The 26,707-nt window shown below is 55.6% G+C and overlaps 12 protein-coding genes across 16 annotated transcripts; 5 read left to right on the forward strand and 7 right to left on the reverse strand.

The window, feature by feature from the left end:
* Window positions 1–1,199, forward strand: H310_06294 (hypothetical protein). The gene is made up of 4 exons (XM_008871299.1): window positions 1–465; window positions 517–617; window positions 663–704; window positions 753–1,199. The coding sequence occupies exons 1-4, from the start codon at window positions 357–359 to the stop codon at window positions 942–944; spliced, it is 444 nt and encodes a 147-aa protein (XP_008869521.1). The 5' UTR covers window positions 1–356; the 3' UTR covers window positions 945–1,199.
* A 564-nt stretch (window positions 1,200–1,763) lies between these two features.
* H310_06295 (hypothetical protein) lies at window positions 1,764–2,376 on the forward strand (the record flags this gene model as incomplete). Its single annotated transcript, XM_008871300.1, has 3 exons — window positions 1,764–1,938; window positions 1,986–2,073; window positions 2,157–2,376. 3 exons carry the CDS (start codon window positions 1,764–1,766, stop codon window positions 2,374–2,376), a joined length of 483 nt encoding a protein of 160 aa, XP_008869522.1.
* Window positions 2,377–2,911: 535 nt separating this feature from the next.
* On the forward strand, window positions 2,912–4,795 carry H310_06296 (hypothetical protein; the record flags this gene model as incomplete). The annotated part of the gene is made up of 3 exons (XM_008871301.1): window positions 2,912–3,345; window positions 3,408–4,221; window positions 4,271–4,795. The coding sequence occupies 3 exons, from the start codon at window positions 2,912–2,914 to the stop codon at window positions 4,793–4,795; spliced, it is 1,773 nt and encodes a 590-aa protein (XP_008869523.1).
* Window positions 4,796–5,411: 616 nt separating this feature from the next.
* H310_06297 (hypothetical protein) lies at window positions 5,412–5,876 on the forward strand (the record flags this gene model as incomplete). Its single annotated transcript, XM_008871302.1, has 1 exon — window positions 5,412–5,876. One exon carries the CDS (start codon window positions 5,412–5,414, stop codon window positions 5,874–5,876), a length of 465 nt encoding a protein of 154 aa, XP_008869524.1.
* Window positions 5,877–6,406: 530 nt separating this feature from the next.
* H310_06298 (hypothetical protein) lies at window positions 6,407–7,229 on the reverse strand. Its single transcript, XM_008871303.1, has one exon. The coding sequence runs from the start codon at window positions 7,153–7,155 to the stop codon at window positions 6,436–6,438; it is 720 nt and encodes a 239-aa protein (XP_008869525.1). The 5' UTR covers window positions 7,156–7,229; the 3' UTR covers window positions 6,407–6,435.
* Window positions 7,230–7,397: 168 nt separating this feature from the next.
* H310_06299 (hypothetical protein) lies at window positions 7,398–10,720 on the reverse strand. The gene is made up of 7 exons (XM_008871304.1): window positions 10,164–10,720; window positions 9,951–10,111; window positions 9,482–9,900; window positions 9,060–9,379; window positions 8,813–8,970; window positions 7,994–8,747; window positions 7,398–7,934 (listed from the first exon to the last, which is right to left on the reverse strand). Exons 1-7 carry the CDS (start codon window positions 10,653–10,655, stop codon window positions 7,791–7,793), a joined length of 2,448 nt encoding a protein of 815 aa, XP_008869526.1. The 5' UTR covers window positions 10,656–10,720; the 3' UTR covers window positions 7,398–7,790.
* A 421-nt stretch (window positions 10,721–11,141) lies between these two features.
* On the reverse strand, window positions 11,142–12,446 carry H310_06300 (hypothetical protein). The gene has a single exon (XM_008871305.1). The coding sequence runs from the start codon at window positions 12,426–12,428 to the stop codon at window positions 11,286–11,288; it is 1,143 nt and encodes a 380-aa protein (XP_008869527.1). The 5' UTR covers window positions 12,429–12,446; the 3' UTR covers window positions 11,142–11,285.
* Window positions 12,447–12,742: 296 nt separating this feature from the next.
* On the reverse strand, window positions 12,743–13,942 carry H310_06301 (hypothetical protein; the record flags this gene model as incomplete). The annotated part of the gene is made up of 3 exons (XM_008871306.1): window positions 13,872–13,942; window positions 13,221–13,811; window positions 12,743–13,165 (listed from the first exon to the last, which is right to left on the reverse strand). The coding sequence occupies exons 2-3, from the start codon at window positions 13,716–13,718 to the stop codon at window positions 12,743–12,745; spliced, it is 921 nt and encodes a 306-aa protein (XP_008869528.1). The 5' UTR covers window positions 13,719–13,811; window positions 13,872–13,942.
* Window positions 13,943–14,709: 767 nt separating this feature from the next.
* H310_06302 (hypothetical protein) lies at window positions 14,710–20,191 on the reverse strand. 5 transcript variants are annotated; one of them, XM_008871310.1, is made up of 16 exons: window positions 19,771–20,191; window positions 19,592–19,724; window positions 19,103–19,550; window positions 18,759–19,042; window positions 18,513–18,671; window positions 18,375–18,461; window positions 18,031–18,324; window positions 17,579–17,980; window positions 16,981–17,532; window positions 16,868–16,927; window positions 16,748–16,816; window positions 16,416–16,699; window positions 16,195–16,363; window positions 15,920–16,138; window positions 15,492–15,846; window positions 14,710–15,448 (listed from the first exon to the last, which is right to left on the reverse strand). In XM_008871310.1, exons 3-16 carry the CDS (start codon window positions 19,365–19,367, stop codon window positions 14,904–14,906), a joined length of 3,744 nt encoding a protein of 1,247 aa, XP_008869532.1. In that variant the 5' UTR covers window positions 19,368–19,550; window positions 19,592–19,724; window positions 19,771–20,191; the 3' UTR covers window positions 14,710–14,903. The 5 variants fall into 5 exon arrangements, with proteins under 5 accessions (XP_008869532.1, XP_008869533.1, XP_008869530.1 ...); XM_008871311.1 differs by having other exon boundaries at window positions 19,600–19,724; window positions 19,771–20,180; XM_008871308.1 differs by having other exon boundaries at window positions 19,103–19,724.
* Window positions 20,192–20,537: 346 nt separating this feature from the next.
* On the forward strand, window positions 20,538–22,690 carry H310_06303 (hypothetical protein; the record flags this gene model as incomplete). The annotated part of the gene is made up of 2 exons (XM_008871312.1): window positions 20,538–21,365; window positions 21,416–22,690. The coding sequence occupies 2 exons, from the start codon at window positions 20,538–20,540 to the stop codon at window positions 21,782–21,784; spliced, it is 1,197 nt and encodes a 398-aa protein (XP_008869534.1). The 3' UTR covers window positions 21,785–22,690.
* H310_06304 (hypothetical protein) lies at window positions 21,750–22,703 on the reverse strand. Its single transcript, XM_008871313.1, has one exon. The coding sequence runs from the start codon at window positions 22,682–22,684 to the stop codon at window positions 21,962–21,964; it is 723 nt and encodes a 240-aa protein (XP_008869535.1). The 5' UTR covers window positions 22,685–22,703; the 3' UTR covers window positions 21,750–21,961.
* An 81-nt stretch (window positions 22,704–22,784) lies between these two features.
* On the reverse strand, window positions 22,785–26,431 carry H310_06305 (TKL protein kinase). Its single transcript, XM_008871314.1, has 7 exons — window positions 26,129–26,431; window positions 25,698–26,076; window positions 25,544–25,643; window positions 24,753–25,465; window positions 23,479–24,689; window positions 23,270–23,425; window positions 22,785–23,215 (listed from the first exon to the last, which is right to left on the reverse strand). Exons 1-7 carry the CDS (start codon window positions 26,345–26,347, stop codon window positions 22,931–22,933), a joined length of 3,063 nt encoding a protein of 1,020 aa, XP_008869536.1. The 5' UTR covers window positions 26,348–26,431; the 3' UTR covers window positions 22,785–22,930.
* Window positions 26,432–26,707: the final 276 nt, after the last annotated feature.

The raw sequence follows: 26,707 nt of genomic DNA on the forward strand, positions 1-26,707 counted from the left end.
GCCTGGAAGACCGCCTCAAAGATCTGCAGAACGGCACGCTGGACGAGTTTGTTGAACGTTGTAGAGCGTTTGAGATCGGGAAGACGCATGAAGTCGACTTGGCAAACTTGCATCGCACGTTGCTCCTGCAAAACATCAGCGAGTTGCTCGCATTTGACTTGCGGCAAATCGAAGATGGGCACAATGCGTCGGTGGGAGAATTGCAGTCAGCAAACCCACCACGGATAGATGCCGCCCAACACGTCGAAGTCGAAGTGCCGACGTTTATCTCCCCAGCACCCATCACCACACATACCGACGACCAACTTCAACAGGAACTCGAGCAATTTGAGCATCGCAAGCACTTGCATTTCAGCATGGACCATTTGAAGGCTTGCGTCCCGTCCGTCACGACCATCCAGCACCAGCTCACGACTTTGCGCGAAAGTCTCGCGTCGGTGAACGAGAGGTTGCGCCAAGCAACACGTATGTGGCTGCATAGTCCGTTGCGTGGTCCATATTGACACCTCAATTTAGATCTCAATGCCAGTTACGACCACGAGACTCGGACAATTCATCTGGGCCCGATGAGATTGTGCGTCGGCGATGCCGTCGTACTGACGTCAGAACTTGCCGAGGTCCTTTCTTCTGTGCATGGACATGTTTTCCATAGCTATGCATAGGAAGACTTATTTGGGACCATTCATGCCATGACTGCAACGACGGTAGGATGGCTCCCCGCATTCACGTCGATGCCTATTCCTTGGACTTAGATTCACTTGCATCTCCTTTGCGGCAACGTCGTTCAAGTGACCTTACAAGCGTTGCGTGATCGAAGGTGTCGACTCCGCTTCCAAGACAACAGGAAAAATATTGCTCAGCCGTCCCCGTCCACGCGCAAAGTCAACACGACGCCTCGATCGAAGCGAACTACCCAGCGGAAACGACTCGTGTCGCTGATTTAGCGCCGTCATGGCTCGAGCGCCTCGCGTACGTCGCTGCCTTCGTAATAGGGCACTTGCGCGGATGTACCATGCAGCTAGACGTGGCAACCAGTGCACCATAATTCTCTAAGACCCGTCACGTTGACCGACGGCACGCCATCACGACCACACATACGCCCTCAGCGGCACCGCCACGTCGTCCTTCCTCGCAGATCCATCGATCTGCATGTGCTTGCAGTAAGTATGTTTAAATTGTTGTGCAGGGGCTGCATGCCGTTTACATCGTGCACTGACGGCGAGCGCGTGCCCAGTTACTAGGCCAAAATTGCACGACTGCTGTGCATCGCACACTGCATGAACATCACGTCGACTCGACCCACACTTGCAGGAGCTCATATCGTCGCCCGGGTGCACCACCTGACGTTTCGGTCATGCTGCATGTAAACACCACGAAGGCGGCGATGATGCCAAGAGGCCCCCATGATGCCTTCGATGTCTCGTGCGTTCAGCACTTCGACAGGAGACTCCAACGGGACTGCCTTCTCGACAGCTTGAGGTGCACATCTGTTGGGTAATTGAGTCGGCGACGAACTGCTTCGTGCTTGACTGGCCACAGATATTCCCCTGTCGGAGAAGCAGTGGAGACTACTTGGCCGATGTGGACGCCGCTGTGTGTGCATCGCAGGGTTCCACTTGACGTGGATGACCGGCATGTGTACGTGATCGGCATGGCGTGTACGAACGGGTGCAACAATTTTGGGTGGCCCCGTCGGGGTTCACGGCGATGGCGGTTTGGTCAACGGGAACGGTGTATGGATTCATCGCAGGCTTGTTTGCGCAATGTACATTGCGTGTGGAGCTTGCTCTATGCTTGTGTGGGTGCTGCGGAACCACATGACCAAGGACGACCATAGGTGGGAGTTGCATTGGCGCACGATCTGGAGGTTGCCGGCTGGAGGGTTCTTTGGGTCGTCGTCGATCCAGTTCAACTTTTTCTGCTTTTACCATTGCCCCAGTTGCTCACAAACATCGCGGTCATGTCTGCGCCGTGGCATGTGGCAGCCACCATCACACCTCCGTCGTTGGCAACGAGGGAATACGTTGGCGAGTGGCTGTTTGGGTTTGCCTTCGAGAACATCGCAGCCATCCAGTTGGCGCAATGGAAACCCAACACTCGAGGCACAGCCTCTCAGGAAGCCCTGGCGTGACGCGCGATGGGGTGTGGAAATACAGCCGACACCCCAACTACTTTGGCGACCTTTGCGTGTGGGTCATGTCGTTCGCTGACGCGTGCGCCTTTCAGCGTGGACTGCTCGCGATGCTTCCAGGTGTTGCATGCTATTACCTTGTCTACTTTACGGGGGCGTGGATGGCTGAACAAGTGTCCCTGATGAAGCGCGGTCGATCACATGCGCACTACTACCAAGCCGAGACTTCTATCTTGATTCCATGATGGCCAAGCCAACCACTCAACAAGGATCGAAAGCGCAGTGAAGTGCCGACAGCACCCTCGAACAATCACCCATCTTCCGCCATCCTCATTGTGTCTCGGTGTCTGCTATAGCAGCTCTTATCTTGGTTCCCAGGGCAGTCGCCTTGTCACGAGCATCTACTGTACAAACACGAGAACAAGTGCAATGACATAGACTAGCTCAGGCATCGAGAATGGACATATGAATCCCTTCCCATTTCTCTCGCGCAGGTCATTCGGCGCGATCCCGGATGGCATGTGTTGGACGATGCCATCCCAGAGGCGCGTGGGAATTTCCTTTCAGGAGCGTGTCTCTGGATGGCAGCTGGGAATTGTTTACTACAGCCGTCCTCAAAACCCGGGTTTTTGACCTAATACCGGGTGAAAGAATAACAATGTTGGTGTTTCCATTGATATTAAAGTCAAGCTTACGTATCGCCCCACAGTGTCGTAAACATCTTTTACCCGCGACGCGTTTTTCGCGACATGATCGCGTCGTCGACTGCCATTTGTCAAGATGAAGGTGATCACGGACTGTCCTGCGCTCTACGCCGCTGTCGCTGTGGGCATCATGTCGCTTGTCGGTGTGTACTACCTCCGACGTGGTCGTACGAGACGTCGCGCTCCTATCGCTGTCGACGTCACGCTGACGGACGACGAACTGGTCAAGCAAGGATTTGCATCCAAGAAAGTCCCAGACGATCTTGACGTGATTGTGATCGGGTCGGGGATGGGTGGGTTGACCGTTGCTGCCGCGTTGGCGAAAGAAGGAAAGCGCGTTCTAGTGCTGGAGCAGCACGATGTCGCGGGTGGCAACACACACACGTTCGAGGAAGGAGGATACGAATTCGACACGGGGTTCCATTACATCGGAGGGTTCCTCGACGACAAGTCATATCCGAACCGAAAATTGTTCGACTACATTTCCAACCACTCGGTCGAGTTCCAGCGGTACCGCCATCCCCGCCGCTCTTGATCTTCATCGGTTGTCGCTCATGGAGCTGCCTTGATAGATCGGGTGATACTGTCGACGTTGCCGTTGTCCAAGGGCCCGACGGTACCCGCGACGCTATCCACTTCACTGCCGACCACGAAGCGTTCAAGACCTACTTAAAGAAGCGGTTCCCTCTCGACCACGCCTCCATCGATGCGTACTTCAACGCAGTCAGAGCTGCCAATCGTGGTTGGGAGGTCTTCTTTGGGTTGCAAATGTGTCCGACGTGGCTGCGTGGCGTGTACCGGTGGTGGAATGCGTCCAAGCTTGAATACTTCCACAAGACAGTCCTCGAAGTTGTGTCTTCGCTGACGACCAACGCGGAACTCCTCGGCATTCTCAACTACTCGTGGGGTGACTTTGGGGACCCGCCGTCCCGCGCCTCGTTTGCGTTGAACGCAGCGATTCTCAACCATTACCGCGGCGGTGCGTACTACGCCGTCGGTGGCCCCAGCGTCATTCCCAAAAAAGTTGTTCGGGTTATTGAATCCCATGGTGGGAAGGTTCTCGTGCGGGCGCCTGTGTCTGAGATCCTGATTGATGCGTCCAACAACGCTTTCGGCGTTCGCGTCAAGGGCAAAGACATCCTCGCTCGTACCATCATCAGCACAGTCGGCGCGCCCCAGACGTACGCAAAGTTGATTCCGGAAACGCACCGCCACCACGTGGACCATCTTCTTCGCGAACTGGCAAACCCGGCAATGCAATCGTGCTGCTCGCTCATGTCGCTCTTTGTGGGCTTTCGTGGGGACGCCAAGGAGCTCGACTTGCCCACGCACAACGTGTGGAAGTTCCCGTCGTGGAGCCACGACGCCAACGTTGAGGCCAACCAGGTACCAAACCGTTCGCGATTCCATTTCATGGACTGATTTGCCGATGCAGACGTCGCCGGATGCTCCATTTTGTGCCCTATTCATGTCGTTTTCGTCGGCAAAGGACCCAACGTTTGCCGAACGGTTCCCTGGCAAACAAGTGGGGCTCGTCGTAGCCCCGAGCTTCTTCCACCACGTGGAGAAGTTCAAGGACGGTCGTGTCAAGCACCGCGGTGACGAGTACGAAGCTCTCAAGGACGCGTGGAAGGAGCGCCTTGTGGCCGAGTTCTTGAAGGAATTCCCCAAAGTATCGCGCGAGTCGATTGAAGTTGCCGAGGTCGGCACGGCCATCACCAACGATTTCTACCTTGGCACAACGCGTGGAGCTGTATACGGCCTCAGCCACACGCCTGCCCGGTTCACGTCGGACGCGATCAACCCTCGCACGCCCATTTCCAACTTGTACTTGTCTGGACAAGACGTCATGTCGTGTGGAATTGTCGGCGCTGCCTACGGTGGCCTCTTGACTGCAGCGATCGTCGAACCGTCGTTGCTACCCAAGCTCGGCAAGTTGCTGTCCAAGTCTAGCAAGTAAACAATGTCCTCCTCCTTTTTCTCCTGGACTCGTACACAACTGCTCCAACCTCTTTCACATGTCACACGAGCCAGCATCGCGAGGGATGAAATGCCACTAGGTCGGCTCTGCACGCCCGTGGCATCTACATGTATGATTTATCGATCTACCCACATACGACTCCACATAACAAATTCATCGCAACATGGCCTAGCTCGAACGGCTGATGATGCGAATATCGTAACGAGCTGGCAGGGACTCTGGTCCGCCGTCTCTTTGTTCTTCATGGAGGCCATCGACCGCGCGATGGGATGCCGATTCTCCAAGATGATTCGAGACACCGTCTGCACTCCTTCGTCCGTCCAACTCTGCGACGTGAATGGAATCCTCCTCTGTCTGGGCAACAACATCGACTGCCATCAGCATGTCCTCGATACACCCAATCTTGCCGCTGCTGGCGAACAGCAGCAGCACCGCAGCAAAGACGACCCCTCCAACTACCTCGACTACGAGCTTGTCGTGGATCTATTTTTAGGCTGGCGTGATCTTACCCACCGCCATCTTTTGCGCGTGTCGGTTGGATCCATGGTCGACAAGATCTCGGCCTTGCGCCATCACTCGGGAACTTGCAAACGTCATGCTGCCCTTGGCAGAAATTGTCGTGTCGGCGTGCTTGGTCGTGAGCATCTGTGTGTTTGGGCTACTGATTGACATGGAGGCACACCGGCGGATGGCCCAAGCCAAGGCCCCCCACGTAGCGACCTCGAACGCGTCCTCGCACTGGCCCACGTCATGGATCCAGCATGAACTCATTCGGCCGTGCGCACCGGGCGAGACGTCATATTTGGACACGGTCAAGACGAATGCCCTGACGTCACCGGGAAACATGTACTTTCGCAGCATTTGCGAGACGGGGTCCGACGCGCCGTCGCTCACCCTCAAGGCAAAATCCATCAGCTGCCGCATATGGCAGCATCTCGAAGCGTATTTAGAACGGCAAGCCGCCTCGGCGCAGAACCAAAGAGCTCCTAGAGAACTCACGACTTGCCGAGTCCAAGGCGCCCAAGCCGACGATCTGAGGCTGCCAATGTCGCTCCATTAGCTAGCAGCCTTTTCTTTGTTAGGACTTAGGACCACGACTCCAGGAATCCAATGCCGTATCCATCTTTTCTGCAGCCCCGGACGTGAAACGCGGTGCTGACAAGAAACCTTGGCAACTTTACAATCTAGCCGCCCGTGGTGTCTGTGAACTTGGTGGAATCGTCGCATATGAAGGTTGTCCAAGGTCAGATTGATGTGGCAGCTGGGCTCGTACATGACGCGTGTTCCCGAAGTGGGTTGGTGCTGGAGGGCCCAAGATGGGCACTCGAAGCCATTCATTGCTCCAACGCATGTCGGCGTTTTGCTCGGGGACTCGTGGCTTGAGTCCACGTGAATCCATCGCAACCTAGCGGCTGCGATTCGACTTCGGTAGAGGTTTTCTCGTTTGTCAACTAAAGTTATACATTTGGTTAGGCGTCGACCCGGTCATCGAATTTCACAATCTGTGCATCAAATGTTAAATCGAATTTTGAGCCTATAGAGAAGAACCAAAGAGCCAATTCGGCACTACAAAGTCGAATTAATGAACACGTCAAGGCTAAATAGGAACTTCATAAGCGTTAAGCGAGATCTAAGTCGCTATTGTTGTCGTCGACGCTGTTGTTGTCGGTGCTTTCGCCGTCTGTCAGTTCATCACAATTTGGGCAGACCAAGTGCCGGTGCAACGCATCGAGAATACAGTCGTCATGGAAGACGTGGCCACATGGAAGGGTCGTCAGCGCGGCGGACGCCGGGTCGTCTCGATCTAGGCATGTCTTGCAGATGGAGCAATCGGACAGGGCACCCTTGGACGTGGCGACTGCGGGATATTTGGACAACGGCGACGCAGCAAAGAGAGTCACATCATAGCCGTCCATTCCAACAAAGAGAAAGCGGACAAGCTCTTGTGGCACCACTGACGAGGCCCGACCACACGATTGATTCCGCGGCGTCCGAATGAACTTGAGCAGCGTGATGAGCAGCTCTTGGTGGGTCGCAAGGTTCGCTTGGACGTGTCGAGGGTCTTTTGACCGCACAAACAACAGACGACGGGGCTTTGCTTCGAGCACGCGAAAGTACATCCACGGGCACTCTGCCGAACACGAGTGGCCATGGTCCAACGCGATGCATATTCGTTGGCGAAACGCGGCAAAGTCGGCGTCGGACTTGGAGATGGTGCACGTGGCATGGGTGACTTTGTTGACCACGGTCAGCGTGTACGTGGTGGCGTCGCGTGGAGACACCGTGGCCTTCGTGAGCACGACGGAGACGCCACCAAACGCCCGACCCGACGCCAGCATTATTCGGTTCTTGCACCAACCGCTGTGCCATGCGAGGATCGGAACGACATCTTGGAGCGGTGCCTTGAACTGCAGAACCCAGACGGCTGGTGTAACGTGTTGGTGGCATTTGATTGGGTCCATTGGGATCTTCAAGCGTTGGGAGGAAATTTTTTCAACAACTCGATACAGTTGCCCATATAATAATATGGAATCCTCCATATTGCCACTGGATTCATCCAATGGAACGTCACTCAGACACAGGACAGGCCACGACGCCGTCGGCCTTCGTCGCCCGACTCAGTCGGCCGCAGCATGCGCACATGGGCCGACGCGGCTGTGCCAGCGAACGCACATTACTTTCCCTCGACGACGGGATCGACAGGGGGCATCCTCGGGTCGGGCTCATGAAGTGCTCGAGATGGACGATGGACTTGACAGTAGCTGGATGAACGACGACAGCATGGCCAGCCAAACCAAGTGGTGTGTAGTCTGTTGTACCACTCGTACCGTCCCCTGTTGGCCTCCACATGATTTGTGAAGCTCTGCATGCTCGCCTCATCGCTACATTGCTGGCGCCTGAATGCATGTTGTCGCTACTACTAAAATTCGCCGTGTTCATGCTATGCACGACTAAACACCAGCACACGGACTTGTCAGAGGTCCTTGGCATGGAGCATCTTGATGAGCATTCCTCGCTTGTACTCCCTCGCGAGAGACAGCGCCAGCTGCAGGTACCCTCGCCGCACACGGTCGTCGACGGGGAGGTCTGCCAGCGCTTTGAGAACCTTGGGCCCGTCCTATTCCATGCGATCCATGATTGAGTATTGTTGAAGCGTGAGAAGGTGATCGGTTGTACCGTGGGCTGAAAGTTCCGCGCCTTGATCTGCGCGACAATCGCAGTCCATCGAGAACTGTTGTCGATGATGACTCGGTACAGTTGTTTGCTCCACACGCTACCGTCATGTGAGCTTTCCACGCCCAAGAGGACGGCCAGTTCCTTCTGAAACAATCCTTCCGCGTCCAAGTCGGTCACGGCAACTTCGTGGGCAACGTGGATAAGTCGCTGGGGGGACGACGACGATTCAGGAGATGACGTGTTCGGGGACGACGGGCTCTCGCCTCGGCCCCTCCGGTACTTCAAGTACTTTTGCCGCTTGCGACGGTTGGACGACGTCATGACGTTGGTCGAGCCGAGCGCGGCCGCTTCGTCTGCAGCGTCGCCGTACGAGTCGTCCAGACCGCCACTGCCGCTGCTCTTGCTAGACGAATTACTCTTTTTGTACGGAAAGTCCAACGAAAACTCGAGCTTGCGACGACGGGTCCCTTCCGGCGTCGCTTCGTCCTTGTCAGGCTCGCCAAACGGATTCCGCAGACGCTCCGTCTTGAGCGCCGTCGGAATGTAGTCGCTCATGACTTCCACCGATTGAAAAAACTTGGACGGATGCTCCATCGCGAGCGCCGTCTTGCTGGGAGCCAAGTGCGCCAAAGGACCTGTCCACAGCGGCACGTCCGAAAATGCATGGTCCACGGGCTTGCGAGACACCAGTGCAAGCTTGTGCTTGGCGTGGTACGCTAGGAGATCCACAGGTGCCATTTGCATCACGTTTTGACTGAGAGCGAGGGAAAGAATTGGGTGAGAATTGGATGGAGTGGTGCATGTACGATGAAAACGTACTTGACGACGACGGGTCGCTTAAAATGATACGGAGAGCTTGGGGCTGACGACGCCGGCGACGAGTGGCTCGAGTTACTCCGTGTGGAGGACAGCGGTTGGCGATCGGAATCTGCGGCGGTCATGGCGATGTCCTTGAGTCGAGTGAGATGATTCGTCACCTACAACGAGCGACCTAAGTCTTTCGCACACCGTCCGATGCGCCAAGGGCAACGACTGCGTCAGTCTTCGTGGGCGGATGGGGCAATACCTGATAACTTCGGCCACTGTCTGGAGTATCGGGCACCAATTCATGCAGGTTGTAGCGCTTGAGCACTTTGCGCAATGGCATGTGGTAGTAGCACGGGACGGACGAGAGGTAGGTCGAGAAAGCATCGCGCCAACTCGCCGTCATGGTCTTGCTCTGAAAGTGCCATGGATTGGTGGGACTTGGGTTTGGATTTGCCGTGTGCTGGCGCGCGGCGTCCACCAAGAGCGAAAACAGCACGGGAAAGTTGTACGGCAGCACGATGAGTCGCGTCACCGACACGCCGTTGGTCGTTGTCGTGCGGAGAAACCCAAACGGCTCGCCTACTCAACGGATACGTAACAAGAGTTCTCGATCATGATGAGCCCCAACAGACGACAGCAGCGCGACTGGACAAGGCGCAATCAAATATGTGTATGGCGTACCAATGCGGCCTTCGCTGCGACTGCCGACCATGTACACGAGCCACCTGGCACCTCGCGGCGGCGCCGGGTTGAGCACGTTGTCCACTTGATAGGAATCGGCGGGGAACTTGAGCGTTTCGAGCACCATTTGGTTGGTCGCACTATCCGTTTGGGACTCCACACTTCGCTTGAAGGTGAGGATGGGATGTGCGTCGCGAAGGGGCAGACTCGTGGTGGTCCGGTCGACCCAAAAGGCTTCGGGAATCGGCCACACAAACTCGCGAGTGACGTTTGCAGCAGTCGACAGCACGTTCTTCGTCATGCCGAACGTGTCCGTGTCGATGGCGCCCGACGGCCCGCCGGTCGACGACGCTGGAGATGCGTCGCACTGGAACCGCACGAGCACGCCAGGTTTCATGCGGGCAATCACAACATCCACCCTAGTGAGGGATGGCATTGACCAATGCACTTTCTGTGAATGGGGACATACTCTTTCTCAACCGAAGCCTTGGTGACGCGCCCGTTGTTGAACAAATGCAACATTCCTCCCGTTTCTTCGCATAATGATGAAAAGAATGGCGGATTCACCGCCGTGTTCGCTTTGGTTGAGGTGATGTCAGCGCTCAATTGAACTGCGATCGTAAAGAGGCGCTGCAGGCAGAATGCTTGGATGAGTCAAGTTGATTGAGGAGACAAGACGTACCTGGTCCCACCGGAAAGGCTGTCGAGTGAGGTCGAGCGCAGATAGAGCTGTCGGCGGCACGACCAGGTCGGCCTGAACACCGTCCATCGTTGTAATTGAACCGGCGTCCGTCACTAGCACTATGTGGGTCATGTGGGCGTTGTATGGCAGGCGGCCGAGGCCGTAGTTGTCGCAAAAGATCTTGGCACGTTCGCGATTGATCAAGTCGAACGCGGTGCTCAATGCACTGCCAACATCACTCAGGTCCCGCGGCTCCAAATACTTGAGTTCGCGGTAAAACATTTCTCGGTTGGCTGAGTTTTCCATGCCGACGACCACGCCATTGTACGTCACAAGCATAAAGTGAATGTAGTTCATCCGGTTCACCGTGCGGGACAAGAGCTTTTTTGCCATCGTTTCGACCACAGACTTGGCAAAGTCCAGCAACGTCATGCCGCAAGCAGATCTCTGACCCATCGACGCACTTGTGTCCACCACAAACGTCACCAGCATCGTTTCAATTCCAGGGGAACCGCACCGCCGCCGCCGCCACCTTGCCAACCCGCAATTTGTCGCGGGGAAATCCGGTTAACTAATCTTTATCCGGAATTTCGAAAGCAGTCCAATTCGGACAAATCCCAAAATGCAACCTGAATTCGGCTTTCACAGTTGTGTACAGTATGTGCACCCAATAGGACATTCCTCAGTGTGCTCCTGGTTTTGAATGGTACTAGTGCTACTATTAGTGCTACTATCTACGCAAGCATACTAGAACGCGCCAGGCGTGCCACTTTGGCGCAATCGCATCCCCTTCGCGTGCACGGCATCAGGAGACTGCTGCACATGAAGCGAGGTCTGTCGTGAGGAGGAGTTGTATTTGGTTGCAAAAGGACTGTGATTTGTACACTGCGCTGTTGGTATTCACCCGGGTATGCGATCCATGTCGAGACCGCCCACTCGAAGTGCCATTCAAATTCACCGAGCGGTTGAAACGACTTCTTCGAATCGAGATGAAACACGTTGTAGTGCTCACTTGACCACATTATGCTACAGACAAGTGGGATGCTCCTTGGCATTGCAGGACGACGTCGGGTCGAGCTTCTGTCGGGACTTGACTACACGACGTGCAGCATGGGGGATGGTTTATACATGGACTACGAGTGAGTTTCGCCGCGACACGGAGGCCAGCACTCCAGTTGTCGTCGTTGCTTCCTTTCGGCCACCCAACGTCACCAAGAGTGCCCCTCCCAAGAGGAGTGGTGCTGCAACTAGAGTCATGAAGTCCGGCTCGTCTTGGACACCAGCAAGGTACCCCATGTAGCTGCCGAGCAATGGCTCCCATAGACCTGACACGGCCAGGAGCAAAGGGCTCACGTGCACGACGACAGAGTTGAGACAAGCATGACCAAAGAAGCCAGCGACAAAGGCAGCGCCAAACGCGAGTCCAAAAAGTTGCCAGTTGCCAAAGAACCCAAACAACGCGGCTGGCCCGAGGCCCAACACGGACGTGCTTGGCTCCAACACCAGCGATGCAATCGCCAAGTACATGGCGCCAAACCCAGTCACGGACAGAGAATAGATGAAGAGTGGCATCCATTGGCGACAGGCAGCTCCGCCCTCCAAGTACACGATGATCACTAGCGCCCCAACCAACGACGAGACGTTGCCGGCCAGAGTGACGTGGTGGGTTTGAGCGCTTTCGTCGGAAGTGCTCGCGAGCAAAACAACAACGCCGGAGAAGCCGACGGCCGCTCCCATGGTCTCCATCCACGTTGGCGGCTGAGCAACTGGTGGGCAGATGACCGTGTTAAACAACGAAGGGGTGGCTTCCGTCGTAAAGAGGATAGCGTCCGTTTCCTTGGCAACTGCACGTTCCTGGAAGCTCCCGACCACTGACGATGGAAAACGGCGTCGGTACAGCCAGCGCAGGGTCATGATCACAACCAGAAGCAGCGGCGTCGTGCAGACGAGCAACAACGAGTCCAGCAACGTCGTGTGGGCTACGCTCCATCCCCACGTACCAAAGTAGCATCCGAAGGCAGCGCCGACGGTCAGTAGAAGCGGCAGGGTCCGCCGGTATTTGGCCCAAAACGCCGCATCCACCACCGGATTAAACAAGATTTCGTAACCGACGCCCACGGATTGCAGCATCACGGTCAAGATGAGGCGCCAGCACGCCTGCATGATAGGAGGTGTCTGCGTGAACAATGCAAACCAGACGCCTCCGGATGACATGGTCACGATCGATAGCGCCAGGACAACATACGCCCACCATGGAGTTGACATGATCGGGGCTCGGAAAAATCAACTGTGGGGGTTTCGAGCCATGTCCAGATCGATGTGATTCGAGCGTTGCCTTTGGTTGTGATTGGCTAGAACGGATGTGGTGGCGAACCACGACGTCGAATGGAGGCTTCTCGTGGCCCACCGTGCGCTCCCCATGGCTTGCATGTGCACCTGGTGCACCACCTGGTGTTGCTCGCATCACTTCCACGTGGCGCAAGTCATTCCGAACGACTTGAGGGCACAACCACAAAAGATGCGGATGCGACGGAAAAGTTGATTTTGTAACGGCCTTGTTGGATCTGTGGTATGGCTAGCTACACAGCATGGTCGGGTGGGTTCTTGTCTCGACCGCCGAGGGTGACGAGGGCGGCGCCGCCCAGGAGGAAGATGGCTGCAACGAGGGCCATGATATCCGGCGGACCTTGGACACCAACCAGATACCCCACGAGGCTTCCGAGGAGGGCCTCCCACAGTGCTGCAATGGAGATCAGTAGTGGGCTAACATACACCACCGCGATATTTGCGCACGCGTGACCAAAGAACCCGGCAAAGAAGGCCGCGCCAAAGGCCAAGCCAAAGCGTTTCCAGTCTCCGAGGAACCCAAACAGGGACGCTGGTCCGAGTCCCCACACTGTTGTGTGCGACTCAAACACAAGCGACGCAGTTCCCAAGTAGACCGCTGGTGACGGAGAGCATATAAAGAAAAAGAGGCATCCATCTCCGGCAAGTGGAATACCCTTCAAAGTACACGACAATCACGAGCGCCCCGACCAACGCGGATGCATTTCCGACCAATGCCACATGTCGGCTCTTGCTCCCTTTGTCGATGGCCGTCGATAAAAGCGCGACGATCCCAGCAAACCCAACGATGGGCGCACAACCTCGATCCACGGTTGGCGGGAGGGCAATCTCTGGGCACACGACTGCTTCAAACCCTGTGGGGTCGTTCGAAGGATTGGCTCGATTGTCCATCAACGAGGTGATCTCTTGGGCTACACGAGGCTGCAACTTGACAGGCTGGAGTTGTTGGTTTTTATGGGGCGGTCGACAATGTCGATAGAGCCACCGCAATATGATGATGCCTACCATGAGCAATGGCGACGTGCATACCAACAGCAGCGAGTCCAGAAGGGATGTATGGACCACGCTCCAGCCCCAGCTGCCAAAATACCCGGCCAAGGCTGCACCGATGGTTATCAGTAACGGCAGCATTTGGCGGTAGCGACGCCAGAACGCTTGGTCAATCGACGGGTCCGATCGGATTTCGTATGCAGCGCCGACCGATTGCATGATTGCCGTGAGCGAGCCAACACGCTTGCATGAGAGGAGGCGTGTCGGACAGAAGCGCAAACCAGACGCCGCCTGTGGACATGGTCCCAATGCCTAGGGCCAGAACAGCGTAAGCCCACATCGGTGCCATGCGCATTTGGTGGCTCAGAGGACGTGACGCTTCAATCCAACCAAGAGCGAGCGCGACAATGTTCGACTGGAGCAACAGCACTGAAATGGCCGGCATATATCGTTTTGTGGATGCTTACAAGGCACACCTAAAATCGAATATCGTAATAACAGTTGAACGATGCAAACAGTTGCCACGCACGGCTCAGAAATGACGTTGCGCGTGCTCTGCGGCGCCAAGAAAAACTGCATCACTTCGCAGGTCATGAATTTACCGCCATGACGCCTCGTCATCATCCACGTGGCAGTGTGGACATTTCATACCCATTATGTGCTCCAACAAATATAAAACTTCTCTATTCATTAAAGTATACAACTGTACTACTGACAATTCACTTCCATGATTTCACATGCGAACAAAAGCACTTGATGCTTCAATCCGACCGAATAGGCATTTTTGAGTATTTTTTTCCCATTCTGAATTGTTTTCGTGCTTCACGACTTTCGAGGGATGGGATTGGTTGAAATCCTATGATGTTACGAATTTCAGTGACGGGAGTTGCGTTGGCAGGAATTGGACAGTGTCGATCCGTTTGGAGAAGTAAGACCGTACTTGAACAGGATCATTTCTATAGTGCAGTCATCTTTACTTTGTTTTCCAAAGTAGACGATACCAATAACTTTGAGGATCGGAAGCGACCCCCTTCGTTGACTCGGGATGTCGGCGCACGTGCTGAGGACGCAAGTCCGGGTCGTGGCTGTTGATGAACGTCCGCTGTTGCTATTCCAAGACAGTGTGAGCGGAGGCGGGTGTTATGAGAAGTTATTTGGTCCCTCGTCTTGCTTCCCATTCCAACAACTACCGCAAGCAAAAGACTCTACACGTCGTTGTACTTCATGTTTTGTTATATTCCTTACGCTCCTTTGGAAGGGGACGAACAAGTTGCAGCATGAAGAACGTTTCTTTGGGATCCCCCAAGGCACAAAGGGACCATCCTAGCGAAATCAACAACACAGCAGTGCTTGTCGAGTACAATCGTTTCAATGTCGAAGCGTCGTCGGGTTCTTCATTCGGACCTATTGCTGCTCGCTCGATTGTGGGACAGGTGTGGGCAACTCGACTTCGATCAATTCTGCCTTTGGAATGCGAACGCGGAAGTGGGGATCGGACGGGTCGGGGCCTTTCATCGCTCGCAAGTGAACTTTCATGGCAGCGTTTTCTTTCATCAACGCCTCGTTCATGTCTTCCAACTGCTTGATCCGTGGGTTGTCTTCGTCGTTGTTTTGATTTCCAGCCGAGTCCCGAATGAGTTGTTGCAGCTGTTGCTGTGCTTGTTTGGCTTTGTTCTTGAACAAGAGCACGTGCTTCTCCAAGTTCACAACGTACTCTTGTTGCGCTTGAAGCTTCTCTTTCAAGGGCGCTAGCTCACTCTCCGATGGCGACGCCACGGGAGCGGCTTGGACTCTCTGTACCTGTGCAAGCTGTTGGCGCAAGTCGTCGATACTTGCTTGGGCCGCGACGCGCTCAACCTCCAACGTTCGCTGCACCTCAGCAAGCTTGGCCTCCCATTCCGCCTGGCGCTCTGACACGTACCGGTCGTACTCTGTCAGGCGCTTTTTGTCTAGACAAATGTGATGAAAAACGCGAGTGATGCAAATGGCGACCTTTTTCCGCGTCGCCGAGGCGCTTCTTGAGTTGATCGAGCTCGTTTTGCTTTGCCGTGACGAGGTGGTTGAGGTCGGCGAGGGTCTTGGCGTCGCTAGAGCTGACCTTTTCCGTCGCTCGAAGGGCATCGATTTGGTTTTGCTTGTCGGCGAGCAGGACCATCAGCTCGTCCATGTGCTTCTTGTCACTGGCTTGCAGGAGCTCATTCTGCAGGAGACGACGGTCGTACTCGGCTCTCGCGGCATTCAGGCCGTTCTCGAGCTGCTCGCGATTTTGCGTGAGCTGCACGACCATTTCGTCCTGGAGCTGCAACGTCGCCTGGACGGCCTTTATCTGCACCGACACATCGACCAGCTACAGCGAGCCACAAGAGACGCATGTATGATGGCGGGAAAAAGTGAACATGTCAGTTGGCGGGACGGCATACCTCGGTCCAACACATTTGAATCCACGTCTTGAGCTTGGGATCGATGGCCGCCCCAGAGGTTGCGACGTGCTTGAGCACCTGATCGATTGCGGTCGATTCCGGCACCTGCGCTTGGGCCGACTCGAGCTGGGAGTCTTGAAACAGGATTTGCGAATTCAGGTCTTCGATTTGCTCCTCGAGCGCCGACAGCTCGTCTTGGACGGCGGGGTCCACATACGACTACGAACGATGCAGGATTTCCCTCCATGACGGTCACACGCTCCAGCATGCCTTACTTGAGATTCCATCTTTTGGACAAACAGCGCGAGTTTCTTCTCGGCGCGGTCCTTTCGCCGCTTCAGACGGGAGAGCTCCTCGGGATCCGGCGATCCTGTCGCGTGGAGCTTGGAGTTCATGGCGTGGATCGACTGGGCCAAATCCGTGATGCTCGATTGCACGGACAAGCTGATCACGCACAGTTGTAAAGACCGCTCAAGGCACAGGGACAATTGTTCACCTTTGCCGCATTTTCTCCATTTCAAGCCCATGCTTGCGCCGCGCAATGTCTTCCTTCTCCTTGGCAGTGACCTCTTTTGCACGCAGCATCGTCGCGACCTGCGCTTGCTTGACATGACTCTCGACGGCAGCCAACAATTGAGTTTGGAACATTGCATGAATCGACGTCGTGTCCAACGGAACAGCGGTCGGATCCGCCGTTTTCGGTGGTACCGGGAGTGCCGACACCGCGGGCGGTGGCGAGCTCCGAGGCAGCTTTGCTGTTTGCGCCCGAGCTGGAGGAATCTGCATGGCACGTAGGAACACATCGAAGCCATGTTTAGTGTGTCGTACGTGCGATTCCTTGGGCTTCGTCAGTGGCGGAGTGGTCGTAAAGAGGACGCCGTCAGTCGCCTTGGACTTCTACACAGTCGTTGACATCATTTTCTCAAAGTGGTTGCAGAGGAAGCGCACTGCTAATTCCGTCTTGAGCTGCACGATTTCTTGTTGTAAATGGAGAATTGTCACGGTCGTCTATGCCAACATGCCAGGCGCTGGAAATGAGGTCGTTCAACAGGAACAAGTACCTCGGTAGTCATTTCGGGGTCCGCCATCAACACACTGTCATCGTCGTCGACGCTGTGGCGTTTGGCAAACAAACTAACAGCCTTTCGATCCATCGAGTCGCCGGACTGGTTGGTCGCGCCTTCCACGTCCCGCCGACGAGGTGTTGCACAGGCCACGGTAGTGGCCATCTGAAGTTGTTGGTTCATCGCGCGCAGCGCCTCCAATTCCTTGTGGGCTTGTGCCATTTGGCGCTGCAACTGTTCCATTTCTTTGCTCTTGAGCTCAAAGATCTCGACGTCTTGTTTCAGTTTGTCGTGAAGCGCGTTGATTTCGGCACGGTATTCGTGTGCGTTGTTGTGGGGCAAGTCGTCAGCACCGTTGATGGGTGTTGCAGGCGAGTCGTGCTGGAGGAGAACGATGCTGTTGAGCAACTTGACGACGTCATTCAGGCGCTGTTGCACGGGGCGTCCGAGCGCCTTGATATCCCGCTCCAGGGCGACCAGGGCAGTCGCGCCTTCCTTTGCCGTCGACTTGGCTGTTTGGACGGCTCTCTGCAGCGCCTGGACCTTGGCCTACCACGTGCACCATCAAGTTCTCCACAGAGCGGACGGACCGTACCGTCCATTCGTGAAGGAGCTGTTGGTCGTGCTCCTCTGGTGCTGCAACTGCCACGGGTGGAGTGGTCACAAGCTGCCGCTGGAGCATCTGAATCTCTTCCTTCATGCGGAGAATCGTGTCGTCGGTGTCCGCCTCCTTGACATGGTTCACCACCGGGCGATTCTTGATGTTTTTGGCGCGGTTCGCATACTTGAGCGTGTTGAGGGTCTCGTCAAAGTTGGCCGCGACCGGGCTCACACACGCAATCATGAGCGTCTTTGAGTTGCCGCCGAGACTGTCTTGCAGCAGCCGCGTGAGCTTGGAATCGCGATACGGAACATGAGCCTTCTTCTTCGCGTCGTCGCCCAAAGCAGAAATGACATTCCCGAGCGCCAGCAGCCCTTGGTTGATATTGACCGATTCCTGCGCCACGAACCGGTGACCGTGCCATGGGTAGCGATGCATGCACGTACTTTGAAGCGTCCCCCGACCGCCCCCGTCCGCTTGGCCCGTTCCGAACCTGCCAAGTCGACCAAGTGAAACTTTGCGTGCGTGAGTTGCCCCGAGTCCCGCCGTTTTTGCTGCAATACGAGCGTAAAGATCGCATGCGATCGCGACGACTGCTCGTTCATTTGCGTGCTGCCTGTCACCCTCGCGGCCGATCCCATGGACAGTAGCCGCATGACGTCGTCGGGGGTTTGAACAGCTTGCGACTTGGCGCCCGTCACCACAATGTGTCCGTCCGCGTCTTCGCGAATCGACAGATTCTACTCCCGTCCGCAATTGTCTTTCAAACGCCAGACGTGATGTGTTGTACCTTGGACGATGTTTCAGGATGGAGGAGGTCGCGCAATTCTTCGTTGTAAATTTCGACGTACTCGATGCGCAAGAGGCACTCGGAAACCTACGGCAGTCCATCCAGTCGACCTAGTCATGCTATCTCGATCAACCATACTTGCTGGCGGGCGTGCATGAGCTGGAACACGTGGCACACGGCGCGAGGAATCACACCGTGGCTGTCTTGGAGTTTGGCGCTGTAGGCGGCACCCCCCGTCATCGTGAACGTCTTGCCCGTGCCGGTTTGGCCGTAAGCAAGCACTGTCGCATTGTAGCCCTACACACCATGTCAAACATTTGTCGAGAGGTCGCTCCTCCATTCAAGCTGCATGCATGGTCCACGGAAAAGGCAGCGCGTCCTGACCTCGATGAACCCGTTCACGAGTGAAGTGACGGATGTGGCATACAGAGCCTCCTGCGTCGTATCGACCGTGTGAATGCTATCAAACGTGAACGGCCGGTCTTTGCCCACGACAAGCTGTGTCGGGGGTTTTGGGCTCGGCATGACTCGAATGCAGTTGTTTGATGCAATCGCGGCCTGTTCCTTCTTGCTTGTCGGGCGAATACGGACGCAGACCTGGACGCAGTCGTCGGCCGTCATGGTGGACTCACGAGCAGCGTGGAAAGCGAACGATCCGTCCGCCGCTTCTAAAATTAACACCATCACAGCAAATCCAGTTACATGTGAAACAACTAGAGAAGATGCACGTGTTAGCAACTTAACGGCGGCGCCGGTCTCGATCGCGGCTGCGACTACGGCTACGGCGTTGGCGTAGACGGTCGCGGCTTCGACTTCGGCGTCGGTCCTCGCGACGGCGACCCCGATCTCTCGAGGTTGAGCGGGATCGAGTTCGGTGCGAGTAGCTGTCAGATTCACGGCGGGCAAACGACGGCCCGTCACTGGGATGTGTCGAAGGTATGCCGGAGCCTTCGCCCGGTGCTGACGATGCGGGTGCCCCCCCAGCATTGGCATTGGCAGCTTCACGCGCAAGTTTCATTTCGGCAATCTTTTTCCGAATTTGCATGTACCCGAGGTGCATTTTCCCACCAAAATGATCGGCCAAACGGCGGTCGCTGTCGAAAATACTGAGGAAAGCGCCGCACATGTCACACACACGGAGTTTGTTGTTGACGTTCGTCATGGCCAGCGGGTTTCCTGGTAGGACGTTCATGAGATGGAGTTGCGTGGCGTCGTACTCGTTCACCACGGGGTTCGAGGGACCGCTTGCGTCGGTGTTGGCTTGTACGGCAATCTTTTTCGCTTTGAGCGCTTCAACTTGCGCCATCAACTCCATGGATAAGTCCACTTCGCCTTCGTTGCCAGCATCCTCTGCTTTTTGCATGAGGTCAGCAATTTCAGCAGTGATTTCCAACACCTCTTTGTTGTTCTCAATGTCGGCCAACGTCGGTGGACGTGCGCCCTCTTGTTCTTCCAAACGCTTCTGTGCACGGGATATCTTCTTCTCCACGTCGGACACATACCGCTCCAATTCGCGCAACAAATCATTTTCGTAGCCATAGTCGCGGGGATTTGGTTTTGCCTTCTCGGCCTCGTACGCGATCTTGAGTTTCGGCAAGTGGAGCTTTTCGCAATCGCCCATATCCATTTTCGTATTCTGAAACAAGTCGTGCGGGCACAATCCACATAGAAATCGCTTGCACACACGGGAATCGCGAAAGTCGCTAATGTCTTCTTCTGGCTTGTCCCCATCCCGGTTCCGGCCCATCAGTTCATCGAGAAGCGCGCGTTGGGCGTCCATCGTTTTTGTGGTTCGGTTGCCGCCGCACAATGTTCTGCTGGATCGATCGGCGGTACATGATTGGCTCAGGTTGATTTTATTCTCGTTAAAATTCAAACTTGAATATTGTATTGAATAAAATTTCAATCCGTCTTGTTCTCGTAGCCAATGAAAACGCTGGACGTTCGATTGCAATCTTGCACGCGCTGCTCAACCACGTGGCGCCAAACGTAAACGCCAGGATTTTCACCATCGAAGGAAGCTTGTTCGGCGGCGATGGCACGGTCGATGCATCTCTCCATTTCGGTCGGATGCGTGGATCGAACCGTGAATATCAAAACCTATGGGGACGCGAAATTCCGTCCGAATGTGCTCCCAAACCGCTATCCGGATATATCCGAATAATGCCTATTACTGCCGAGCACCGCACTGTCGAGGCGATCCTCGATCACATTGCCGTCGACGTACACTTCCGAGTGACGCTTTTGGACGCGAAATGCTATGAGCTGCGGAAGATCCTACACATGTATGCGGTGACTTCGCCTGAAGAAGCTGCAGCGAAGGAAAACGACGCAGAAGCCAACGTGGAAGAAAAGGAAGCCATGCAAGGCGATGTTGCTGCGGCCGAATCCGCATTGCAGAGTGCACTGCTGCGCGCAAGGGCGATACGAAATGCCCCAGAGATCAAGAAACGCACTAAACTTCAAAAAGCTGACTCATTACAGTCGACCCTGATGGCTCCACGAGAACACTCACCCACGACCCGTGCTGTCGCTGGGCGCGACACAATTCCTTCTCAGGACCAAGAACGCCCTCCCCGCCAGCATCCACAGCCCAAGTCACTCCCTCGACACATGCTTGCTAAAATAGCCGAAGTCGTTGACAAGACAGCGATTTGGTCATCACCGGATTCCCCGGCAAAAGTGTTCCTTGGCAAGTTGAACCAACTGGTGTCTCAGCGCGACGCGGCCAGCGCAGCTGGCGGTGCGATTTCGCCACCACGAATTCCTTATCGGGAGCAAGTTTTTCGGCTGCAATATGCATACGATCGCATTCTCAGTGTCGTTGCCAAATGTTGCTCGTACATGTCATCGAGCGACACCCCACCGTCGCTGTCGCGCGTGTTCCCGGTGTGGTATCGGCTGCACAAGATCAAGAAACTTCTGGTCGAGATGAATGAAGAGCTGACGTCGCTTCTGAAGCGAACGCCGCCGCCGCCACACTTGTCGCAAGTACCTTCCACTCTTGTCATCGACGGTCCATCCATTCAGCAACTGCGTAGGCAACAGCCGAGAGAAGCGCTGCTTTTCTTCAAGCTATACGATCGAAAAATCCAGCACCACGAGAGATCGACAACCAGCGCTTGATTGAAGCAGTACAACACGTCGATCCCAAGTGGACCGAAGAAGTCGCAGCGTTGTACCAAACTCTTCAGCTAGCTTGGGATGCCGACGACTACGCTGCATGCATCGCCGATCTGGCGCGACGAAACATTGCCCGTTTCGTGGTGCCTAGCGTGGATCGTATGCTTCATGTCTCTACTGCGTCGAAAAGCGAAGTCGTCGAAGCGCTCATGATGCTACGGCTGCTGCATTCCGTTGCGTGTTGCGATGGGCTCATGATGCGCAGTTTTGTTCGGGCATCGCCATGAACGTACAACACTTAACACGCAGTTGCCTTTTACCACAGTGCCTTGTCTTTCTCGAAGTCATGAGTCCTCCATGCCGTTGGATCGAATGGCCACCGCAGTTTGCGTCGATTTATATCTGCTCCAAGCCATGGGCAACTGCAGAAAACATGTCAGTCGGTGGTGCAGGCTTACTCTTAATCACTGCAGTTCGTCCATGGCTGCTACCTCTTCGGTCACGTGGACGTCGATGGGACCGTCCGGTCTCGTCGGGAGGACCGATGTGCGCCTCGCGAGCTGCTCTTCCATCGCTGTGATCTGGCTTTGGATCATCCTCGGCGATATTTGGAATGGCTGGATCGCCTCTGGCACGAACGACGCAATGTCTTGCAGAAAGTCCGTCGCTTCACGACGCGTGAGGGCAAATCCAAGTCGAACCATTTCCCCGTCGTAGAGGAAGCCGACGGTCGGTCGTGTGATTTGAGAGCTGCTGGTTGGCGCGACGACTTGGAACGGCTTCATCAGGTCGACTTGAAATGTCCGCGACCGTCGTAGACATAGCGTTCGCCATTCGTACGTGATGGTTTTGGTCGTGGCAAACGTGTATATCTCGCACCCAAACACCGTCCATGCGGCCGTTGTCAGCACAAACGACGCAATGACGAGACCAAACACGAGCGGGATCACTTTGGCGGAGCTGCTATCCAGCACCACGGCTTCCAAAACGTAGACCGCGTATCCGGTCGCGCCGCCCAAGACAACCAACGCGGTCAAATAGCATGGATCCCTCGCCACGGGCACGCGAACGACGACCCCTCCCGTCTCGATCGGATGAAAGGTATATCGCGGGGCGAGAGCGGCCGTCATCGACAGCCACTGCGACTGCCGTGATGCCTTGGTGGATGGAGTGTTTGGACTGTTCATTGCGCGTGTGCCTTAAAATAGCTCCACGTTGTACGACAAGCTCCTTCGTCGAGTGGCGACTGTATCCATGGCACTGTTTTGGCTCCACGCCTGACAACATTCGAGGCTACTACTATTCACGCACGCAGGACGGCCACGGCAGTGTACAATTCCCTCCAACGGAAGGTTTTTCGTTGAATAAAATAGTCCTACGCGTGTCGTCCTTTCGTTCTCGTCCTACAAGTGTGCTCTATGTGGTGCCATGGATCAGTCCTGCGTGTTGTTGCAGCTACCATAGTTTGTCGGGTCGACGTAGTGGTCGCGACTGTTGACTCGAAATCGACTTGACAGCGGGCGCTCTTCTGCGGACGACGGAAAGTCGGTGGCCGGAGGGCATTCCAGGATGGCAGGATCCTGGAGCTGCAGCGAAATTTCTGGAAAACTTGGACGCGCCCCAGGGTTGGCATCCCAGCAGCTCTTCATGAGGTTTTCGAGCCCGGGGGGGCAATTGATGGGGATCACGGGCCTCAATCCGTTCACGACTGCCGTCATCTACGCAAACACGCCATGTCGGGTCCTTGGACGCATCGTGATCGATGATGGTACCAGTTGAAACGGATTCATCCCTTGGTCTCCGTACGGCTTGCTGCGCGACCACATCGTGTAGAGTAAGATACCAAACGAGTACACGTCACCCTTGGTGGAGCACTGTGTGCCGCCCATGGTGGCCATTTCTGGAGCCATATAACTCGGCGTGCCGACCTATACACCGTGGTGTGTTTTCCGTGTGATGTGGTGTTCGTGTAAATCCTTACCTCGGCAGTCATCGACGTCGTTTCCGGGTCGATCAACCTCGACAGTCCAAAATCGCAAATGTTGACGTCGTCCGTGTCCGTCAGCAACACGTTGGCCGGCTTCAGGTCCCGATGAACGACATTACGGCTATGGAGGAAGCCCATGCCGCTCGTGATTTGAACCACAACTTTCATGAAGAAGGACGGCTCGAACGGCCCTTTCGTCGCCGGGTTCTCGATCAAGTGGCTCAGACTTGTTTGGCAGAAGTCGGTAACAATGTACAAGATGCGGCTGTAGTAGCTGACGCCGTAGAATCGCACGACGTGGGGGTGGTGAAGCTTGCTCAAGATACTGACTTCCCGCCGAAAAAAACTCTGAAAGTACTCTTGACCTGTCACGGGGCTGTACAATCGCTTCACGGCCACGACCGAGTTGCCCCCGCCGCTGTGGTACAAACTCTGAAACACTTGACCCGACGTGCCATTGCCGACTTCCTTTTGCAACGTCAACGCTTCAAACGGTATCAACCAGTCGCGGGAGTCGGCCGACACGAAAAACTCGAGGTCGCTCACGTCCGATATCTCCAAGTACCCAGGGAATGTGCTCCCACGGCGGAGCACTTGGGGGTGGAAGATTTGCGTTTGACGCGCCAGGCGTCGCATCGAACACATGCAAAACCCCAACGTCGACAGCGCGATCAACCCTAAGCCACACACCATCGCGAGCGGAAACTCGTACACTTCGCATCCCATGCCGCTGAACCGAGCGTCGCATTCGCAAATGCCGACGGACCGATTCGCGTGGGGGATGCACACCCCATGGCCATTGCACATGAGGCCGCTCTCAATGTGCCCCGGACAGAGCACGCAGTCGGGACCAATGTACCCCGGCAGGCACGACGTACACGGGTTCTGCGACGACCATGCCCACCCTTCGTCGCACTTGCATGTTCCAGACCCCAGTAACCCGCTCGAACAAGTGCCGTGCGCACAGTCTTGCGGGCACGCGGTGCAGTTGGGGCCGAAGTACCCTTCGTCACAGTTGTAACAATCACTGGTGCTGCTGTATCCTTGACTGCAAATGCATTGCCCCGTGCCGTGGATTGAATCGTCGCATCGTCCTTGACCGCACCGCCGGCATATCGAGCAGTCGTGGCCAAAGTACCCGCTCATGCACGTTACGCAGTTGGTCGAGTCACTCCATCCTGGATCGCAGATGCACCGCCCGTCGCCTAGACATGACATTCCACATGACCATCGTCCCAGTTTGCGTCATTCTCATGGCGTTCCCTTACCATCGTTGCCGGCGCTACAGCGCCCGTGAGGCGCACAGATCGGACAGGACCGACAGAACGGTCCAAAGTGCTCTGGGGCGCATTGGCAGCTCATGGTCGTCGGGTTGAAGTCCCATCCGTCGTCGCAAAGCACACAGCGCGAGGCCGACGTGTACCCGGCGTCGCAAAAACACTGACCATCGCCAGACAAGGTATCGTTGCAAATGCCGCGGCCGTGGCACGATTCACACCGCGTGCAGTTGAGTCCAAAGTAGTTGGTTGAGCATTCTGTGCAATGGGTTTCGGCGTCAAAGCCGTCGCGACAGATGCATTGACCGTCGCCGTCAAGGCCGTGGTTGCACCGGCCTTCATGGCACGACTTGCATGGCGTGCACGTAGGGCCATAAAACGAATCGAGGCAGTCGAGGCAGTTCAGAGTCGCGCTATACCCCACCGCACAGGAACAGAGACCGTTTCCCTGAATCCCATCGTTGCAATTGCCATGCGGGTGGTTGCAATCGTCGCACGCAAGACAGCTTGGGCCGTAATGAAGCGGCAAGCACGTCGCACACCGAGTTGCAGGATCGAACCCGTTTGTGCACACACAGTCACCGGTGCCGTTGATGCCAGCCTGACACACGCCACCGTTGAAGCACACGTCGCACGTCTCGGTGCAAAAGTCTCCGTATTTGTTGTCCAGGCACCGTTCACACGTCGGAGGCGCATACCCGGACCTACGATCGCGATGGAAGAATGAGAATGGTCCGGGCGAGTGAGTTTCAATCAAGATAAACTCTAGAAGAGGATCGTACTGGCACGTGCACGTGCGCGGGTCGCCTTCCGTCACGGCGCAGTCGCAATGGCCGTGGCCGTGACACCACGTGTTGGTCGTTTCATTCCACCCGGGGCAATCTGTGGCACAGACGCGTGAGGGGATGTATGCAATGACGGACGAGAGAAGCTTACGATCGTCGTCCTGGACTTCGTAGAACAGATCCATGCGAGCCATGCCGACGTACGATACACCGCCAAACGAGCACACGGGTTGCTGGGAATGGTCGCCCGTCCATTCGTATTCGATCTCAAACTCGACGGAATCCTCAGTGATGAGAGGAAGTATCGAGCGTTGGGTGCCGTGGCCAGTTTGGATGGTGTTTTCATGCGGGGGCAGCACGTCAAACCAGTCGTCGCAGTGCGGGTAGTTCGCCAGCAAATACGAGTCGGACGGGTACACGAAGGACGTGAGGAGCTCGTTCTGGTTGATCTTCACGCTGCGGATCAGCCCCTTTCCTGTTGAATGGTAGCTCTGCCAGTCGATTTGCTTGACGTTGATCGACACAGCAGCCTACTCAGTGACCGACGTTGGCAACCAAACGACCAGGGCGACGTCTATGTACCTTGCACAGAGTCTGGGTTTTCGGGTCGAACAGCTTCGTCACGGGGTTCGTAGTGTTCGTAAACGGGCACTTTGTGCCTTCCCATGCAACGCACACCGCCGTTATGCTTTCCTGCTGTTCTCCCCTCGCGTCCACGAGTGTTCCTTCCAGCATCGCGAGCAGTAGCCATAGCAAGACGAAGGGTGTGGAGCATCGTACAGCACTTCTGAACCACCTCATCGTCGAAGAGCTGTCTGTCGCAATCTGTCCTCACGGCGACGCAGAGGACGTGGGTTGTTGAGGAGGATGGTAGCAAGAGGATCCAATGCACAAAGTGAAATTCGATGGGCAACTCGAAAGTCGGCAAAAAAAGATGAAATATTACGATAATATTTTGCAAAAATGACGTCACACGAGTTGCCATGGACTTGCATACTGAAATCAAGATATTTTGGACACAAACAAGCCCTCCATGGCGCCGTCATTTCACCTCGCGGCAGTGGGAGGGCAGTTGTCACATGCCGAGGGCCTCCACGAGAAAGAGAAGGAGAATTGGGCAGCCCAAGTGGAACCTACTCGATTCTGTGTACGCTGATGAGC

The sequence above is a fragment of the Aphanomyces invadans genome (assembly GCF_000520115.1).
Source record: "Aphanomyces invadans strain NJM9701 unplaced genomic scaffold supercont1.11, whole genome shotgun sequence".
Classification (NCBI taxonomy): domain Eukaryota; phylum Oomycota; class Saprolegniomycetes; order Saprolegniales; family Verrucalvaceae; genus Aphanomyces; species Aphanomyces invadans.